This window comes from Amyelois transitella, chromosome W, assembly GCF_032362555.1.
Source record: "Amyelois transitella isolate CPQ chromosome W, ilAmyTran1.1, whole genome shotgun sequence".
NCBI lineage: Eukaryota > Metazoa > Arthropoda > Insecta > Lepidoptera > Pyralidae > Amyelois > Amyelois transitella.
Window position 1 is genome coordinate 126,467 of NC_083536.1, and position 18,096 is coordinate 144,562.

Consider the following 18,096-nt stretch of genomic DNA (forward strand, 5'->3'; position numbering starts at 1 on the left):
TAAAAGTTGTGAGTCAGATCCAAAGTTAGAAGAGGTCTGTTGTCCCAAGTTAGGTGCAGAAGTCGTCTTAATGGGCGGCGATCTTTTCACTGACATGGCTTATTATAAACGACAACAATAACAAACAAACAGTTCCGCTATTGCGTGACGTAACGCACCTCAATATCGCTCGAACGTAGAACAGGTAGCCGGCGGTGTCCCGATGACTCAGCGTAGCGTATATCTCATGCGCAGCTAGGTTCGTCCGCCCGAGCGAGATGAAAAATGGCAATTGTCTTTTGCTCGCGGGGGTGGGGATGCGGTAACCGCGCTCGCTGCAGCTTGCCGTCGGCTGTCAAGTCGTGGAGTGTTAATATTTGTACGATGTATGTGCACTTATTTGTGTAATTGGAATTGCGACCGAATTTAAATTCGCGATATGATTGTTATTTACACAAACACTTATAATTTTATCGAAAATAATTTAGCAACACGTCCACCGTTCACAAGATCTCAGAAGGAAGAGGAACATTAGCCTCACTTAGACCGTTAAAATGAGGACCGTACGGCGGGCTATGTTTAAATTGAATTTTATTTGTCAATAAATAATTACTGATATAATTTTGGTGAGCTGTGGACTGTAAAAAATCATAAATTTCACTAAGTTTTCGTTAAGCGCCGATAAAGTTGGTTCCGCCATTGCTATAGATCATAGAAACCGGACTTCTTCTACTTATAAAGCGTTTGAAAGCGTCGACAAACAATTCTGAACTGAGATCAGAAACTAATTCTAAATGTAACGCCTTGGTGGCGAGACACACAAATAGACAAACATATGCCTTGTGGCTTTTGATTCCACGGCGACGAATATGTGTAATAAAAAAGGGGCCTAAATAATCCACAGCAGTGTTAACGAAACACCTAACTTTTGAAATGCGAAAGGTAGGTAAATCTCCCATGCGAGGGTAAGTGAATTTCGGTTTAAGTTTGAAACAAATATTGCATTTATGTACGCGTTGACGAATTAAGTTTCTAGCGGATAGTATCCAAAACTTTTGTCTTATAAGAGCGAGTAATAGTGAAGGTCCTGTATGAAGGTTAGTAACGTGATAATAATCAATAATCAATTGAGTTATTAAATATTTAGAAGGTAATAAAATGGGATGCTTTTGACCGAAATCGAGTTCAGAGTTTGATAATCTCCCACCGACTCTTAGAAGGCCTTCTTTGTCGATGAAAAGGTTTAACTTGAGTAGAGAACTATCAGATAATTTCCCATTTCGTAAAGCGGTAATTTCTTTAGAGAAATGCTTATTTTGAACAAAGCGGATTATATAAAGTTCAGAAAATTCTAAATCTTGTACAGAAATAGGTTGTTGAGATTTTAATTTTTGTATAAAACGTAACATATAAACAACCGAGCGTAATAATTTCAACCAGTTTGAAATTCTTTCAGCCATAATTTCAATTGGATGAGAAGTCTGAATATCTTCAGGACTTTGAACGACTAAACTAATTGTTTTAGTCTCTAAATTTTCTAAACAACCATTAGGATTAATCGTAAAAGGTTTCAGTGGCAAATCAGAACAACTAAGGCTTAGCCAATTGGGACCATTAAACCAAAATTGATTGTTGACTAGAGCTTTAGGCGTTACAGGGCGAGATATAATATCTGCGGGATTTTCAATGCCTTTTACATGAAACCAATGCTTAGCGGGAAGTTTTGAGTTAATCTCAGTAATTGTATTAGCCACAAATGTATGGAATTTGTACGGCGGAGAATGAATCCACGTAAGCGCCACAGATGAATCTGAAAACGAGTATATTTCGTTGATATGACATCTCTGGGAAAGAGTATGTCTAACGGCGTCTAGAAGGTTAGCGAGAAGAAGAGCGGCGCACAGCTCTAGTCGTGCGAGTGGCATTTTAGATAGTGAAGCTACGCGAGACTTAGAAGCGAGCAAGTGGACAGAGCCGGGTGAGTATGAGTCTTGACTAACGCGAATGTACACATTAGCGCCATAGCATCTTTCACTTGCGTCTGCGAAACCTAGAAGAATGACATGCGGAGAACTTAATCCGACATGTCGCGGAATTTTTATTTGTTCTAGATAAGCAAGTTCATTATGAAACTGTGTCCATTTATTTAAGATCGCGGGAGGTACCGGATCGTCCCAATCAAGGCCAGCCATCCAGCATTCTTGAACGAGCAGTTTCATGTATGTGACCACCGGGCCTAATGGGTCGAACAAGCGCGCAGTAATCGAGAGAATGAAGCGCTTGGTGCACTCTTGCATATCAGCGTTCGTTGAGAATTGAAAATGATCAGTAGTAGGTGTCAGCAACACTGATATTTATAATTTAATTGATTTAAAATAATTGTAATAAATAATCTTTACTGTTAATATTAATAATTAAATGTAATTGATTATATAATATTTAAACATAATTTAATTTAAAAAGTTGTAAGTATTTGTTTTGACTAAAAAAAGAGAGGGGCGCATCAAAAGATGGCGCCCTCTTAGTGATCTGAAAAACACAAAAATGAGGCAGTCGTATGAAAAGTGACACAGTGGTTGGACGTGAATTAGTACTGTAAGAAATCAAGTGCCTTTAGTATAAGTGCTATTTTGTGAGCAAGATTAAAATATATGCTGTAAAAGTGAGTACCTTGTTTCTTTTAAAAACTAATCTTGGTAGTACATCTGAAAACTATAGTAACGTAGGCCTGATGTTGACATTTTCAGAAGTGGGATGGCTAATGTCTGAATAAGATTGAGCAGGATTCTATTTTTAACACAAGACTTGTTTTTATTTTAATTTGTGTTCAAATTAATATATTTTTTTTTTCTTTCTTTCTGTGGGTACCTACTTATCCACGTACAATAATTTCGTTGTCCTTATTTAGCCTTTGGTTTCCTATACATGGATAAAAGTTTTCTTTGTCTTTTACCGAGAACAAAAACGTATTGAACTTTAGAAAGTTATTAGATAATAACTGCTAAACGTAGATATTTAATTTTATTTTATATGCCCAGTTATATTTCCTTCTCTTTTATTATTTTATTTTTATTCTTTTTCCTCATTATAAATATGAAGAAGAATTTCATATAACATTGTTTTATTTAAACAGTTTACCGCGCGTGTAATATTTATGGCATTTCAGTGAGCGGTCGTGAAGCATATACACCAACGTACCCCGGTGACATCGGACACCGTTCAAGGAGCCATAACAGGCGGTCGTCGTCACGACGGGAGCTGCGACCTGCAACGCGCAGCCGCTCTCCAAGGCGCGACTCTAGGAATGGAGGAAGAAGAGATCGCGTCAGCGGCGAGGAGCGCAACTCTCGGTCCGAGGTGAGATAGTTGCGAAGTCCAATTTTGGTTAACAGATCCTGTTGTCATACTATAGAAAAATCGACACATCTAATCAGCACATGCCGTTCACGCAGGCGTGCAAATAGCCGCACACACAATAGGGCTAATTTAAGCCGTACAAGGACGGACGACGAGACACGTGGTCGGGTACCTCTCATCCGTAGTCATAATGACACTCACAGTAGAGCTATTAACCGGGAGCCGACCCAAGCATTGTCCCATACGGATAATCGATCACGCGATCGGTCCGTATGCCGCGTTCATAACCGGAAGCGCGGCCATGCACACGGTCAGACAAATGATCATTTACGGTGTCGTCAGGAGATCCGAGTACGTAGCCGGTCAAATAGCCAAACGCCCGAACGTAAAAATAGTCTCGTAGTTTTATTGTTAGTAAATACTACTACTTTTTGGCGGCTGGCAACCCCGGAGCGTAAATGTCATATTCATTGCTCCGTATTTAAAATTTGTAAATTTAATTAAAATACACTAAAAATAAGTAAAAAATAAAATAAATTTATTGAATGCACATAGTGTAATTGTAATATTTAATTTTTAAGGTCAAATTCGGTGTATCTTGTGAAATGATAGTGTTCAAAGTTGACATTCTGTGGGTAACTGTTGCCGGTTTTATTTTACAACTTTTACAAGGTAAGAACTGTACAATAGTTACTTTTCCTCACGAATTTATATCAATCACCGCGTCCTTGTGCACTGTTTTGCGTAATTTTTATTAAATATCTTACGAAATCACTTATTTCCTATACCGAATTTGACGTTTGTTTACTTTTGAATTGGGTAAGGTTTTAGTACGGTAGTCGGTTTTGCTGGTATTATTTTACACACATCAAACTCTCATTGTCTTCCTTATACTTATAACATCTTATTTTGTAAATTATGTCGTCCTCAACCCGTGCTGTGACCGCTCGTCAGCTGGAAATGCAACTGAAGGAAGCCTTAGTACAACTCAAGGCTGAGAAAAAGGACAATGAGCAATTATTACTGGAAAGGGAAGACAATGAACGTGAATATGAATTGATGCGAAATAAAAATCTAAAGCTCGAACAACATCTTGCTGAGAGTCTTAATAATTGTGATGACTTAACCGGGCAGCTTAACCGACTTAATTTAGTGGTAGATTCTTTCCGCCAATGCAGTGATACGTATGAGCAGACACTCAGACGTGTTACTGAATTAGAAAGGGAGCTGAGTGAGGCATATGAGCTGATAAATAGACACGAGCAAGATGCCCAGTCGCATCAGTCAAAGGAGGTGTCCAGCCTCTTTGATGAGCTCATTGAAAGTAGACTTATGTCACCCTCAGTTGATTCCTCAATTATTGATCTCACTAGTGACACTTCTTATGATAATATGTATAAAAACAAACCAGAACTTGTTATGAGCCATAATAAATTAAAAAAATACCTAAAATTCTCTAAAAAAATTAGGAAATGTAATTATCAATTAAAAAATAATAACATAAGGAAATCATGCTTAATAAAAAGCAGTTCATTGAACTGTAGGTTACAAAGGGAAATCAGCTCTTGCAATCAAAAAATGGTAGAAAATCAAGAGGCATATGAGGTTGATAGGATCAGATTGGAGACTCATGTCATAAAATTACAGGATGACTATTCTAAACTGTTTAATAAATATGATAAACAAAGACAGCAAAATACTGAGCATCTGTTGGCTGTAGAAAAGTTGATTCATGACAGTACATTTAACCAGGAGACTCTTGAATTCTTATCAAAAGAATGTACCTGCGGGCAATTCAACAAGCCCGATATCAATGATTCTACCTTGCTTTCACCCACTCCCAGTGCCGGTAATTTGCTTGATACTTATTCCAACTCTGCACCCTGTAAACCTCATTATAATTATAATACAGTGCTATTTTCAGACGGTATTGGTAGCAATATGGGTAAATATTTTTGTGATACCCTAAATCAGTCTTTTATAAATTACTGCATGCCAAATGCATCTTTTACCCAAATTATTGAGAGAATTAATAATGTAAATTTAAATAATAAATCCAACATAGTAATATTAATTGGTGATAGTTTTAAAATTGGCAGGAAAGATATAATTAACTGTTTTGAATCTTTGAATAAATTAAAAGTTAACCAAATAATTTTATGTGCTTTTCCATATATGAGTTGCCAGTCTCCAAAACTTAATAAAAACATTCACCTACTCAATAATTTTATGCATTCGTTGACATGTCGTCACAGTGACAAATTTGTGTTTTTTGACACAAACAATTTCATAGGTGATTGTTTTAAGACCAATGATAGAATATTTCTATCCAGATACCATAAGAACAAAATTGCTACATTGGTAGCTAGTAATATTAATTTTTGGACGAGTTTACATTGTAAGCGAAATATTAATTATAAGTTGACTACAGAATTGCCAACTCTGTGTGATGGTAACTCTGTTGACTTGACAGTTAATTTAAACCGCACACTCAGACAACGGGAAACCCTCGAGGGTTAAGAATTATCCATCAAAATATACAAGGTCTTCCCGGCAAAGAATTAGAAGTACAACTACTTTTAGAAGAATTAAATGTGGACATTTTATGTTTGACTGAGCATTGGCTCATGGAGGGGGAGATGATGTTCAGCCTAAACAATTATAATATTGTGAGCTGCTTAAACAGAAAGTCTGCAATTAGAGGTGGGTCTATGATATTTATCAAATGCGGTAAAGAGCGAACAGACATAACCAGTCTTTCGGTTGAGCGGTGTGCCGAAGTGACCTGTGCCGAGCTAGATCATCATATAATTGTTTGTGTGTACAGTGAATTTAAACAATTTTTAAAAATAATGGATCAAGTGTTACATGTTATCTCAAAATGTAATAAAAAATTAATTATTTGTGGTGATTTTAACATTGACATTTTAGTTAAATCAACTGCTAGTATACAATTTATTAATTTGTTTAAATCTTACAATTTAGAGTATGTTTTTTTTTGAACCAACCCGAATAACATCTACATCTGCCAAGTGTCTGGATAATTTTTTGGCAATAATCTTTATATACGGAAATCAATTATTCACAAATTTCCCTCGGATCACACCGGTCAATATATTACCTTTGAGAAAGAGTCCTTAAACAATTTAAATAATGATAAAATTATGTGTAGACTCTTTCTTACAAAAACATAAGAAAATTTAAAATAAACATTGCAAATCAATTAAATACATTAACATATTCTGGAAATAATCCTAATGAACATTATAACAATTTATTTAATATGATTTCTGCTGAATACTCAAAAAGGTTCAAGCAGAAACAAGTCAATATTCGTAATAGATTACAGTTCAGTGAATGGGCTACATTAGGTATTCACAAGAGTAGGAATAAGTTATATGACTTATATGCCCAAAAACAATACAATTTTGACCCCAGTTTTGTAGAATATGTCAAAAATTATTCAAAATTATTTAAAAAAGTTTGCAGGAAAGCCCAGTCTTTTCACATTAGTAGTAAAATAAACAACGCACCAAATAAAATTAAAGAAACATGGAACATTATTAATAAAGAATCTGGCAAAATCAAAGATAGAGACAGTATTAAACAAATATCATCCGGTAACAAAAGTATTTCTGAAACTCAGGACATAGTAAATGCTTTTGATAATTTCTTTGCAAAAATCCCTGTGGAGCTAACTTCTGACGTTGACTCTTGTCCATTGCGCGCTGAAACCCTACTTAATAATAACACAACTCCCATCATATCTGTCTTTAAATTTAAATATGTTAACTCTGATAATATATTAAAGGCGTTCAAACAACTTAATTTGAAAAAGTCTGAAGACCATTGGGGTATGTCTGTTAGTATCATAAGTCAAATCATAGACATTATTGCATCTGATCTAGCTTTTATATTTAATGAATGTATTGATGAGGATATTTTTCCAAATTTAATGAAATGTAGCAAATTAATACCTTTATTCAAAAAAGGGGAGAAAACAGTCCTTGGCAATTATAGACCTATTTCTATATTGCCAGTTTTGAGCAAGGTGTTTGAGAAGATGATGCTTAATCAAATGCAACATTATTTTAAAATCAATAACATTTTCCATTCCCAACAATATGGGTTCACTGCCGGGAAGTCCACCACAAGTAGCACTTGTTACTCAAATCTATGACGCGTGGGAGAGTTCACAGGATTCAGTTGGAGTCTTTTGCGATCTCTCTAAAGCATTTGATTGCGTAGATCATCAGACACTTTTGCGTAAACTTCGTCAATATGGGTTTGACCACAAATCAACTAAACTAATGGCATCCTATTTGACTGATAGGCTTCAAACTGTAGATATTAATAGAGTAAAGTCAAGCGGATCAAGCGTCTCAATGGGTGTTCCTCAGGGCTCAATTTTAGGACCATTCCTCTTCTTGGTATATGTCAATGACCTGCCTTTTATGGTGGAAAAACAGGCGGGTATAGTGCTGTTTGCCGATGACACTTCTTTGATATTTAAATTAGATCGCCATAGCGAAAATGTAAGTTCGGTTAATATACTGTCGGCCATATCTATCTGGTTCTCAACCAACAATCTTCTTTTAAATGCTAATAAGACCCAATGCATTAAATTTACCCTTCCAAACGTAAGGCAGGCCAATACTGACATAATACTGGAAGGCCAGAAATTAGAATTTGTTGAAAATACAAAGTTTTTAGGAATTATAATTGATGCAAAGCTACAGTGGGGTGCTCATATTTCTAAACTATCCAATAGACTTAGCTCTGCCGCTTATGCTGTAAGGAGGATCCGACAATTGACAGATGTAGCTACAGCTAGGCTTGTTTATTTCAGCTATTTTCATAGCTTGTTATCTTATGGTTTACTTTTATGGGGTAGCGCGGCTGATATACAAACTATTTTTATAATTCAGAAAAGGGCCGTTCGCGCAATTTACGGCTTAGGACCAAGAGACTCGTTAAGACAACTCTTTAAGAAAATAAACATACCTACAGTAGCGTCCCAGTACATTTTTGATCTTATAATGTATGTTAGGAAAAATACCTCTTTTTTTTTCAAAAAGTTAGTGCCACAACTGATAGAAATTTACGTAATAAACATAAATTAGTCATGCCGTTTCATAGGCTTAGCAAAGTCAGTAAATCATTTATGGGGAACTGTATACGATTTTATAATAGGTTGCCGGAGTCTGTTCTTGATATGCCCAACCGAAAATTCAAAGAGTATGTAAAGAAAGTACTTTGTGAGAAGGCTTATTATAGGACTGATGATTACCTTAATGATAAAAACATCTGGCTCGAGCTTGGCACAGGAACCTCGTAATTAATTGTAGTTTAATTTGAACTTAAATCAAAATTTCAGTACACTCTGTACATAAATCTTTTTAAAATTATTTTTCTTTTTTCAATATTAAATCTTATAAATATATAAATCTGAACAATGTATTCTCCCGTCCACATTCTATTCTAAGTATAATTTAATATTGTGAAGTTGACGTTGTTGAAGAAAATGCTGCAGTGCAGTTTGTTACCGCTTCTTCTGCACTGACGCCTTGGAAGCGGCAGTAAACTTAGTTTTTAAGTAATTTATTTGACGTCAGCCAATGTTGTTAAACCATACGATAATTATTAAGCGATATATAGTATCCTATAATAATGAATAATAAATTTGAATTTGAATTTGTTCGTAATATAGATTGCGGAGATGAATGCTGAACTTGATCGGGTTTCTGAATGGGCGAAGTATTATGGTCTTTTGGTTAATCCTGTCAAATCTAAGGCTATGATAATTGGTAGTTATTATATGTGTAATCAAATCAACATTGATATATTGCCAAGCCTGTACTATAATGGTTCTCCAATTGAATTCACCAAATCTGCAAGGAACCTTGGTCTTACTATAGATTCAAACCTAAACTGGTCGGCCCATATTAAGGAGGTTAGTCGTAAGATCTACTACTCTTTTCATACTCTAAGATGCCTTCAATATTTCTTACCTTTTCAAACAAGGGTCTCTCTCATGCAAAGCCTGATTCTTCCAATTCTGGACTATGCTGATGCGTGCTATCTTGATGCCACAGAGGAGCTACTGGATAAATTGGAACGGTTACAAAACCTCTGTATTCGTTTCATATTTGGCTTAAGAAAATACGATCATGTTTCCATTTACCGTTCTAAGCTGAAATGGCTTCCCATTCGCTTTCGTAGAAATACTCGCATTCTCTGTCTTCTTTTTAATATTTTATTTAATCCCGCCTTTCCTTCCTATCTTAAAGAACGTTTCTCTTTCCGTCATTCGTCTAATTCTCCTTGCAGATCTCATTTGCGCACCATTCTTACTATTCCTACCCACAAGACTTCCTTCTACTCTTTTTCCTTCTCTGCTCATGCTGTACGACTGTGGAATTCCTTACCGCATGATATTCGCGATTCCCAAACTCTTACTTCATTCAAACGACGAGTTAAAGACTATTATCTCTCCAAATAGACTTATATTATATTATATATAATATATATATATATTGGTATGTTTATGTAGTTTAGTACTGTCATTTATTTAATTGTTCCATGTTTAATTATGTAAGTATTAGCATGTATGTTTAGTTAAATATGTTAAACGTTATTTATGCACACGCCATACCGCTCCAAAATTAATCTCTCCTCTCATGGGTCTACTGGAAGAGATTTCTTTTGAAATAAGTAGCACCTTTGTACTAAAATTACTGTAATAAATGCTTCTGTATATAATTTTTGGGTACATAAATAAATAAATAAATAGATAGTATACGCGAACTTTTAGATGCCATAAAATCTGTTAATCGGAATGATTCTTTAAATTTAGATAAGTTAGGTAACATGCATAATACCGTACCTGAATTCGACCCCTCGAGAAAAGAACAGACGATGACCATGTGGCTCCATAAAGTAAACGAGTGCTCAACTATTTATAGATGGACAGAAAAACAGCTAATACACTTTGCATTACCGAAACTACGTGGGGTTGCACAACGCTGGTATGAGGGTTTATCTTCTGTCCTTTTCTCGTGGGAACAATGGCAAGAAAAATTACTAGCAGCATTTCCGTCGGAAGGGAACTATGGGCAAATGCTGAGCGATATGCTGGCCAAGCGTGCTAAGTTTGGTGACTCATTGGAAGCGTACTATTCGGCTGCCCCATTTCAAAACCTAGTAAGTATTTTCGACAAAATTTTATAGGAGAGCAAAAAAACATGTTTTGTGTTAGCCGTTGTGAACTACTAAGTATCTTACCAGAAATTAATATGCAGGACAAAGAGAGGTATCATACCATTCATTGTATAAGCGTTTTTCTTTTTAAAGTTTTATATTACATGTTTTATAAAAAAAAACATCTTGAGACAAAAACAAGAATTACATTCTAGACCATAAAAACTACATATATCAAAACCTAGTAACAGCTCTTACTAGGTTTTCATATGGTTCAACCCATCATCAAAGGCTTACTTTGCCCAGATCAATACCTAGTATGAGCTCATACTATGTTGTGATCGAGGCCAACTGGTCAGATAAGTGTTTATTTATCTAGATCAAAACCTAGTAAAATTTTTAGTTTTTAAGCACCTATAAAAATAGTGTTATTTTTATAGCTGCTTATAGCATATAACTGGAAAGTTTCATCCAAATCCATTCAGTAGTTTTTACGTGAAACATTAACAAACATAAATCCATCCATTCGCATTTACAAACTTTCGCGTTTATAAATTAGTACGAAGTAGGATAGTAGGACTAGGACTAGTAAACAAGACTACCTAGCATTTCCAAAAACTACAAGTATAAAAAACAACGTTTGGGTAAAGAAACTGTTTATTTTAATTAATTAAATCAATCGTTCAATTCTAATTGCCCCATAAATGATAAGTCTGCAGATCTATCATTAATTGGCAAACTATGCCAAAATGCTCTTCTTGATTCAGGCATCATTGGCACCAACTTTTCAATGATATTCTTCTTTTTAATTTCTTTGATGCCTCTTGGTTCTTCAATACAAGAGGGATAAGAAGTAACGTCAAATTTTTTCACCAAAAAGTCCAATTCTTTGACATTTTCATCAAATCTGAAAGAGACATAAAAATCTGTTGATATTTGATTTAATAGTTTTAGAACTAGTCAGAATAAAAAGTAACAAACAAGAGTTAATTTGATGCAAATGTTTTATACGAGTACCTGGTCTTATAATAAAGATTTCTTGAACCTCTTACAAATTTGACCTGAACCACAGACTTTAACTGAAAGTCCTTTAGAGGCTCACCAAAACGTCCAGCTCTTTTTTTCTTAGGCCAATCATAACGGTTTTGAATTTCTAATATTTGAATATTTTTTCTTGATAATAAAACACAAGTTTTGAAATCTGTGAAATCGTAAATACCTCTTTGGCGTTTCATTTTTTGTTCAATATTGGCATGAACAGCATCAGCGGCCATATGAGTATGCCCTTTAGTCAAATAATTTATTGTAATTGACACTATATCATTTGCTGTGTTATTAACTATCATGACAATGGCGAAAAATGAAAAGTGTCCAGTTTTTATTTTGGGCTGTGCAATTGTCAGCCCAAAAATGGAAATGTTGTACATCTCTGTGCATTTCTAGGAACGCTTTAAAAGCGTCCACGATATTACTGGCGTCTCGGCCAGCTATCGCTTCGTGCCATAACACACATACAGCAGGATCACTAGATTTCTTTTGCATAGCAGCAAAAGTGAGGTTAAATGTTATCAATCTGCTTAAAAAGAAAGCATCTTTGTATTGGGGCATTTCTGGAATTAAGATGACTTTTTGCAAATCCATCGCGTAATATTTGACTCTTTTTTCGTTTTGTTCTGCTGCATCTTACTTATATCTTTCAAGTGCTAAATTAACTTTTGTAGCGAGCGCGTACGTAGTTAGGTAGTTATCGCGGCCGCGTTGCTAGGCAACCGAGCCCGGCTGAGCGGTACCTCGTATCCCGCGCGTCTCTCCGGACGACTAAGCGTCTCCTCCGTGACTCGCGCGCCAGTAGAGCCGAGATCGCGTTCGCTGCGCACACGTTTGTGTATCCAATCATACGTCCCTTACACTGGCGCCAACTTGCGGCAAAATTTTTTTTTTTTCAAAAATACGAACCCCTTGCTCTTTAAACTTTAAAGCTAGCCAAAAAGTGAACAATGCCTCCTAAATATAAAACTCGTCGTAACCGTAACTGTGAAAGTGAAGAAGATGCTGCCACAGCCAGCGACGGCGGCGGATCCGGGAACGAGTCGATGACCTTCGCCGGCCCGCAGCTTTCCGCGCCTGCTCCTTCCGCGGCTGTTGGGGCCCACAGCACGGAACAAGTGATGTCAACAATGATGGAAATGATTTTGCAAACGCAGCGAATGCAGGAGGAAACAAATAAAACAATAATCGAAACGCTTCGATCTTTCCCACGTGCTGATCCCACCGGCGATTTCAGGACGTCGACTCCCTCGACGACTTCGGTTCAGAGAAGCTCAACAGCCCCTGCCGTGGTCGCCGCCCCGCCGGGAAACTTCACTAAGTGTACTGCGCGGTTCAACGGGAAGTCACGCGACGCCGAGAAGCTGGAAGCTTTTTTGGATGCCGTGGAAGTTTACAAAGAATGCGCGGATGTGAGCGACCAGCACGCGCTGCGAGGCCTGAGTATGCTGTTGGAGGACGACGCGGCTCTCTTCTGGCGCAGCGTCAAGGACAACGTCACGACATGGGCAGAGGCCGTCGCGCGGCTGCGAGCTATGTACGGCACTCAGTTGCCGCCGTACAAAATCTTCCGCGAAGTTTTTCGTACTGAACAATCTGAAAGTGAACGTGCCGACGGATTTATATCACGATTACGTGCCCTCATAGTGAAGCTGCCGTACAAAGTGCCGGATGCAATGCAGATAGACATGGTGTACGGGTTATTACATAGGCGGATACGAAAAAGACTGTCACGCGATACTATTACTTCGATGAACATTTTTGTAGAAAAAGTGCGAGCCACGGAGGACGCGATCGCGGAGACCAATAAATTGTCCCTTATATCTCCGTCTTCTACGGTAAAAAATGTAAACAAACCCGCGAATGTTAAAAACCTAACTACGAGTTCGTCCCCTACTACCGGTTCAGTAGTCACGAATAACTCGAATCTGCAATCGAAACGCACCCGGGTGCGATGCGCTCATTGTAAAGTGTACGGGCATACGGTCGAAAATTGCCGAAATCTACAAGGTAAAGGCGAGAACATCGGTAAGTCAGATTTGCATAATTCTAGTACCTTAAGGTGTTATGGATGTGGCCAACAGGGAGTTATAAAATCGAGATGCAAGACATGTTCGAGTTCGCATACAAACGCAGCTGGTTCTCAATCAGCTGATTTCAATACATTGTCTTGTAAACTATCTTCTAACAACATGTCATGCAACTCGAATTATCGCACATGTCATCGTGATTCAAATGAGGATATCATTTTTCTAAATAATCACGACATCGAAAATATTTTTTCCGATAATTTTGATATACAGTGTGTTTTTGATGAGCGTTCGGATATACAGGATGTCGTAAGTGAAAATGTCACAAGTGTTCAGGAAGACAAAATTCGGTGTTCTGAACACCGTACAAACAATTATTTTCGCGATATACAGGATGTTTCCAACGAAAATTCGAATTTTAAAAACTGTATTACAAATGATATTATAAATCTACAGGAACATTTTATCGAATACTCGGAGCAAAATTACTGTAATTATACCCGGGATTCGTTTAGTGTACACAGTGGTAATATAAAAAAATCTGACACTTGCGACAAATTTACTAATATCGATGCGACTTTACTTCCTACCGTATCTATTGATGTTTCGGGCCGCGAAGGGGTGGCCATCATTGATACCGGCGCAACTCACTCCATAGCTAGCACCAAGCTGTACTCCATATTAGTAGAACAAGGTGTCCAATTTTTAGACACAGAGCGAACAATAAGATTAGCCGATGGTACGCATAGTCAAAAGAGATTACTTACCGCCGACGTGAATGTCACTATTGGAGGTCGTAAGATAATCGTTGAAGATATGCTTGTTTTGCCAGGGGCTTCAACCAAAACGTTATTAGGCCGTAAATTCGTAAAAAAAGCCAATATTATTTTGGATATTCCACATGATGTGTGGTATTTTCGGGATAAGCCTGAACAAACTTTTGATTTTGTTAAATCCTATTTCCTCACCGGTCGCGCTTCAGTTGCTGAAGTCAATAATTTAAACGGAGCGTTTTTACTTGCCGACGAGGGAAACCAGCTAACTTCAGAAGAAAGAATCAGGCTGAGCGATTTCATCAAAAGTAAGGCAGACCAATTTAAATCTGAGGGTCCTGCCACGGACTTTGCTACGCACCGCATCAAGGTGAATGAGTCCCAAGAACCCATTGCTTCTCCTCCTTACCGTATGTCAGAAATACGTAAGAAAGCACTCAGGGAGGAATTAGATAAGTTGTTACGTGCAGATATAATTGAAGAATGTGAATCAGCATGGGCATCAAATGTTGTATTAGTTCCAAAGAAGGACGGAAGTTTCAAGTTTTGTGTAGACTATCGCAAATTAAACGCTGTCACAGAGCCTGACCGGTATCCATTACCGAGGATCGAAGATGTACTTCACGCCGCCAAATCGACGAAGTACATGAGTACACTCGACCTCAGATCCGGATTTTTTCAGGTTAACCTTCATCCAGATGACCGTGACAAGTCCGCGTTTACGACGCCTCTAGGAACCTTTCGTTTCAAGCGTATGCCGATGGGTCTTCGAAATTCCGGTGCCACATTCCAACGTTTGATGGACCGATTCAAGTCAAACTTACCTGGCGTTACACTTATTGCATATTTGGACGATTTGCTGGTTTTGTCAGAGGGTTCCTTGGAAAAGCACTTAGCTGACCTGCAGATAGTCTTTGATAGGCTCAAGATGTTCAACCTTCTTGTCAACCGCGAAAAAAGTCGTTTTGCGAGAGACTCTGTAAAATTTCTGGGTCATGTTATCGTTCCAGGAGGAATACATGTTGATCCTGACAAAACTGCAGCTATAACCAATATGAATATCCCACAAAACATTAAGCATTTGAAATGTTTTCTTCAAACTTCTAGTTGGTTTCGTCGTTTTATTCCCGACTATGCTAACATAGCCAAACCCCTAACCTTCTTATTGAAAAAAGGAAGTGCATGGCGATGGGAGACGGAGCAACAGGCTGCATTTGACCACATTAAGGAATTACTTGTGTCTGCGCCTATATTACGTCAAGCGGATGAGTCGAAACCATTTATTCTTCGGACTGACAGCAGTGGATACTGTCTAGGAGCGGCTCTAATGCAGGGGGAGGGATTTGAGGAACGCCCCATAGAGTACGCAAGCCGCCTTCTAACCGATGCTGAACGAAACTATACAACTACTGAGCGCGAGGCCTTGGCAGTCGTGTGGGCTGTAGGCAAATTCCGCGGATATATCGAAGGATCTGAAATCATCGTCAAGTCCGACCATCAGCCTCTGCGTTGGCTGATGAGCCTGAAGTCTCCAAGTGGACGTTTAGCCAGATGGGCTTTAACTCTCCAAGAGTATAATTTAAAAATCGAATATACTCCTGGACGAGCCAACGTCATCGCTGACACGTTGTCGCGGCCAGTATGTGCCGATAACGTCCAATGTGATGTATGCCTGGCAACAGTGGATGTCCCAGCTCGAAAAGCTAGTGATATAAGGGAGAACCAGATGAAAGATCCGGAAATTCGCAAAATACTGGAAGACATGGAATGTGAGGACCCATTTAAAGGAAGATCCTGGACGGACAGAGGATACATCACATCAGACGGTATCCTATACCGCTATGGCCCAGAAGGCGATGAAGGCGACGAAGCATGCCTTGTTGTGCCGAGCCACGAGCGACCTAAAGTGTTGGCTGATTTTCATGATGCGCCCACAGCAGGTCACTTTGGAATGGAACGCACGTTAGCTCGTTTACGAACCCGCTTTTACTGGCCGAACATGCGGAAATATGTAGCTGATTACATTAAAAAATGTATATCATGTCAGAGGTATAAGGCTGACAATAGAAAACCCACCGGCCTTCTACAAACACCTGCAATGTCTAGACGCTTCGAGGTATTGTCAGTTGACCTGTTTGGCCCCTTACCCGTTACCGCTCAACGTAACCGATGGATCCTGATCGTTGAAGACGTTTGTTCGCGATGGGTAGAGCTATTTCCTCTAGAAAACGCAACTAGTCTCGAATGCGCCAAAATTCTTATGAACGAGATTTTTTAAGGTTCGGTGTGCCTCGACGTCTAATTAGTGATAATGGCGTCCAATTTATTAGTGAAATTATGCAACAAACTTGCTACATAATGGGTATAGATCAAGTTCTAACACCACTGTACCACCCGGAGTCGAACCCGATTGAGTGTAAGAATAGGGATCTTAAACCACAACTTGCGATTCTCGTCGGTCAAGATCACGACACCTGGGACTTGCACTTAGCATCTATCAGGTTTGCTATGAACTCGGCAATTACGTCTAGCACAGGTTTTTCACCGGCTTTTCTTACCTTCGGCAGGGAGCTTCGTGCACCAGCTGATGCTGTTAACGACATGCGCGCGATATTAGAAAGCGACAATATTGTCCCTACTATCACTCCTTATCTTAAGAAAATGGCTGAAACCCTCTCAAATGCAAGAGATGTACATGAGAGAAACCAAATTGTGCAAAAGAAATACGCTGACGAACATCGCCGCGAAGCACCTGACTATCAGGTCGGAGACCTGGTGCTTTTGAAGACTCAAGGTCTTAATGATACTGACAAGGGTCAGACATCAAAGTTTATACCAAGAAGGGATGGTCCATATAAGATTAGGAAAATAGTGAGTGCTACTACATACGAGTTGGAAGGTATCAATGATGGCAAACTCGTAGGTAAATACCACGCATCACTTCTCACTCCATTTGTTGGCACCATCCAATCTCCTATAAGGGAAAAGCGCAGACGCGGTCGACCGCGTAAAGTTCCTATCCCAAACGCGGGGTCGCCAATTTTGGGATAGAGGGGGAGGATGTAGCGAGCGCGTACGTAGTTAGGTAGTTATCGCGGCCGCGTTGCTAGGCAACCGAGCCCGGCTGAGCGGTACCTCGTATCCCGCGCGTCTCTCCGGACGACTAAGCGTCTCCTCCGTGACTCGCGCGCCAGTAGAGCCGAGATCGCGTTCGCTGCGCACACGTTTGTGTATCCAATCATACGTCCCTTACACTTTCTCTTTGTGTTCCCTTTGCTTTGTTTCAATGTCTTCAGGTACTGTTGTACCCTTGTCAGTATATTTCTTAATTTCTTCTTTATAAAATGTACAATCTGCACATTTATCACCTTTAGGCATGTTAAATGAAATGTTTAGTTTCTTTATTGCTTGTCTATAAACTTCTATACCACATCGTAAAGTTGGATTACTTAATTTGAAATCTTTGTACATTTGTTTGAGTGTGAGGTGTCGTGGTAAATATTTTACATTTGGCTCAGCGGTAGTACGCTTGTCTGTGACACCGGAGGTCCCGGGTTCGAATCCCGGTCAGGGCATGATGAGAAAAGAACTTTTTCTGATTGGCCTGGGTCTTGGATGTTTATCTATATAAGTATTTATTATAAAATATAGTATCGTTGAGTTAGTATCTCGTAACACAAGTTTCGAACTTACTTCGAGGCTAACTCAAT

General features: G+C 38.5%; 2 protein-coding genes across 2 annotated transcripts; both read left to right on the plus strand.

Annotated features, from left to right (window-relative positions):
* The first annotated feature begins 12,613 nt into the window (after nucleotides 1-12,613).
* LOC132904273 (uncharacterized) lies at nucleotides 12,614-16,667 on the plus strand. The gene has a single exon (XM_060954203.1). The coding sequence runs from the start codon at nucleotides 12,630-12,632 to the stop codon at nucleotides 16,662-16,664; it is 4,035 nt and encodes a 1,344-aa protein (XP_060810186.1). The 5' UTR covers nucleotides 12,614-12,629; the 3' UTR covers nucleotides 16,665-16,667.
* A 56-nt stretch (nucleotides 16,668-16,723) lies between these two features.
* LOC132904274 (uncharacterized) lies at nucleotides 16,724-17,634 on the plus strand. Its single transcript, XM_060954204.1, has one exon. The coding sequence runs from the start codon at nucleotides 16,724-16,726 to the stop codon at nucleotides 17,435-17,437; it is 714 nt and encodes a 237-aa protein (XP_060810187.1). The 3' UTR covers nucleotides 17,438-17,634.
* Nucleotides 17,635-18,096: the final 462 nt, after the last annotated feature.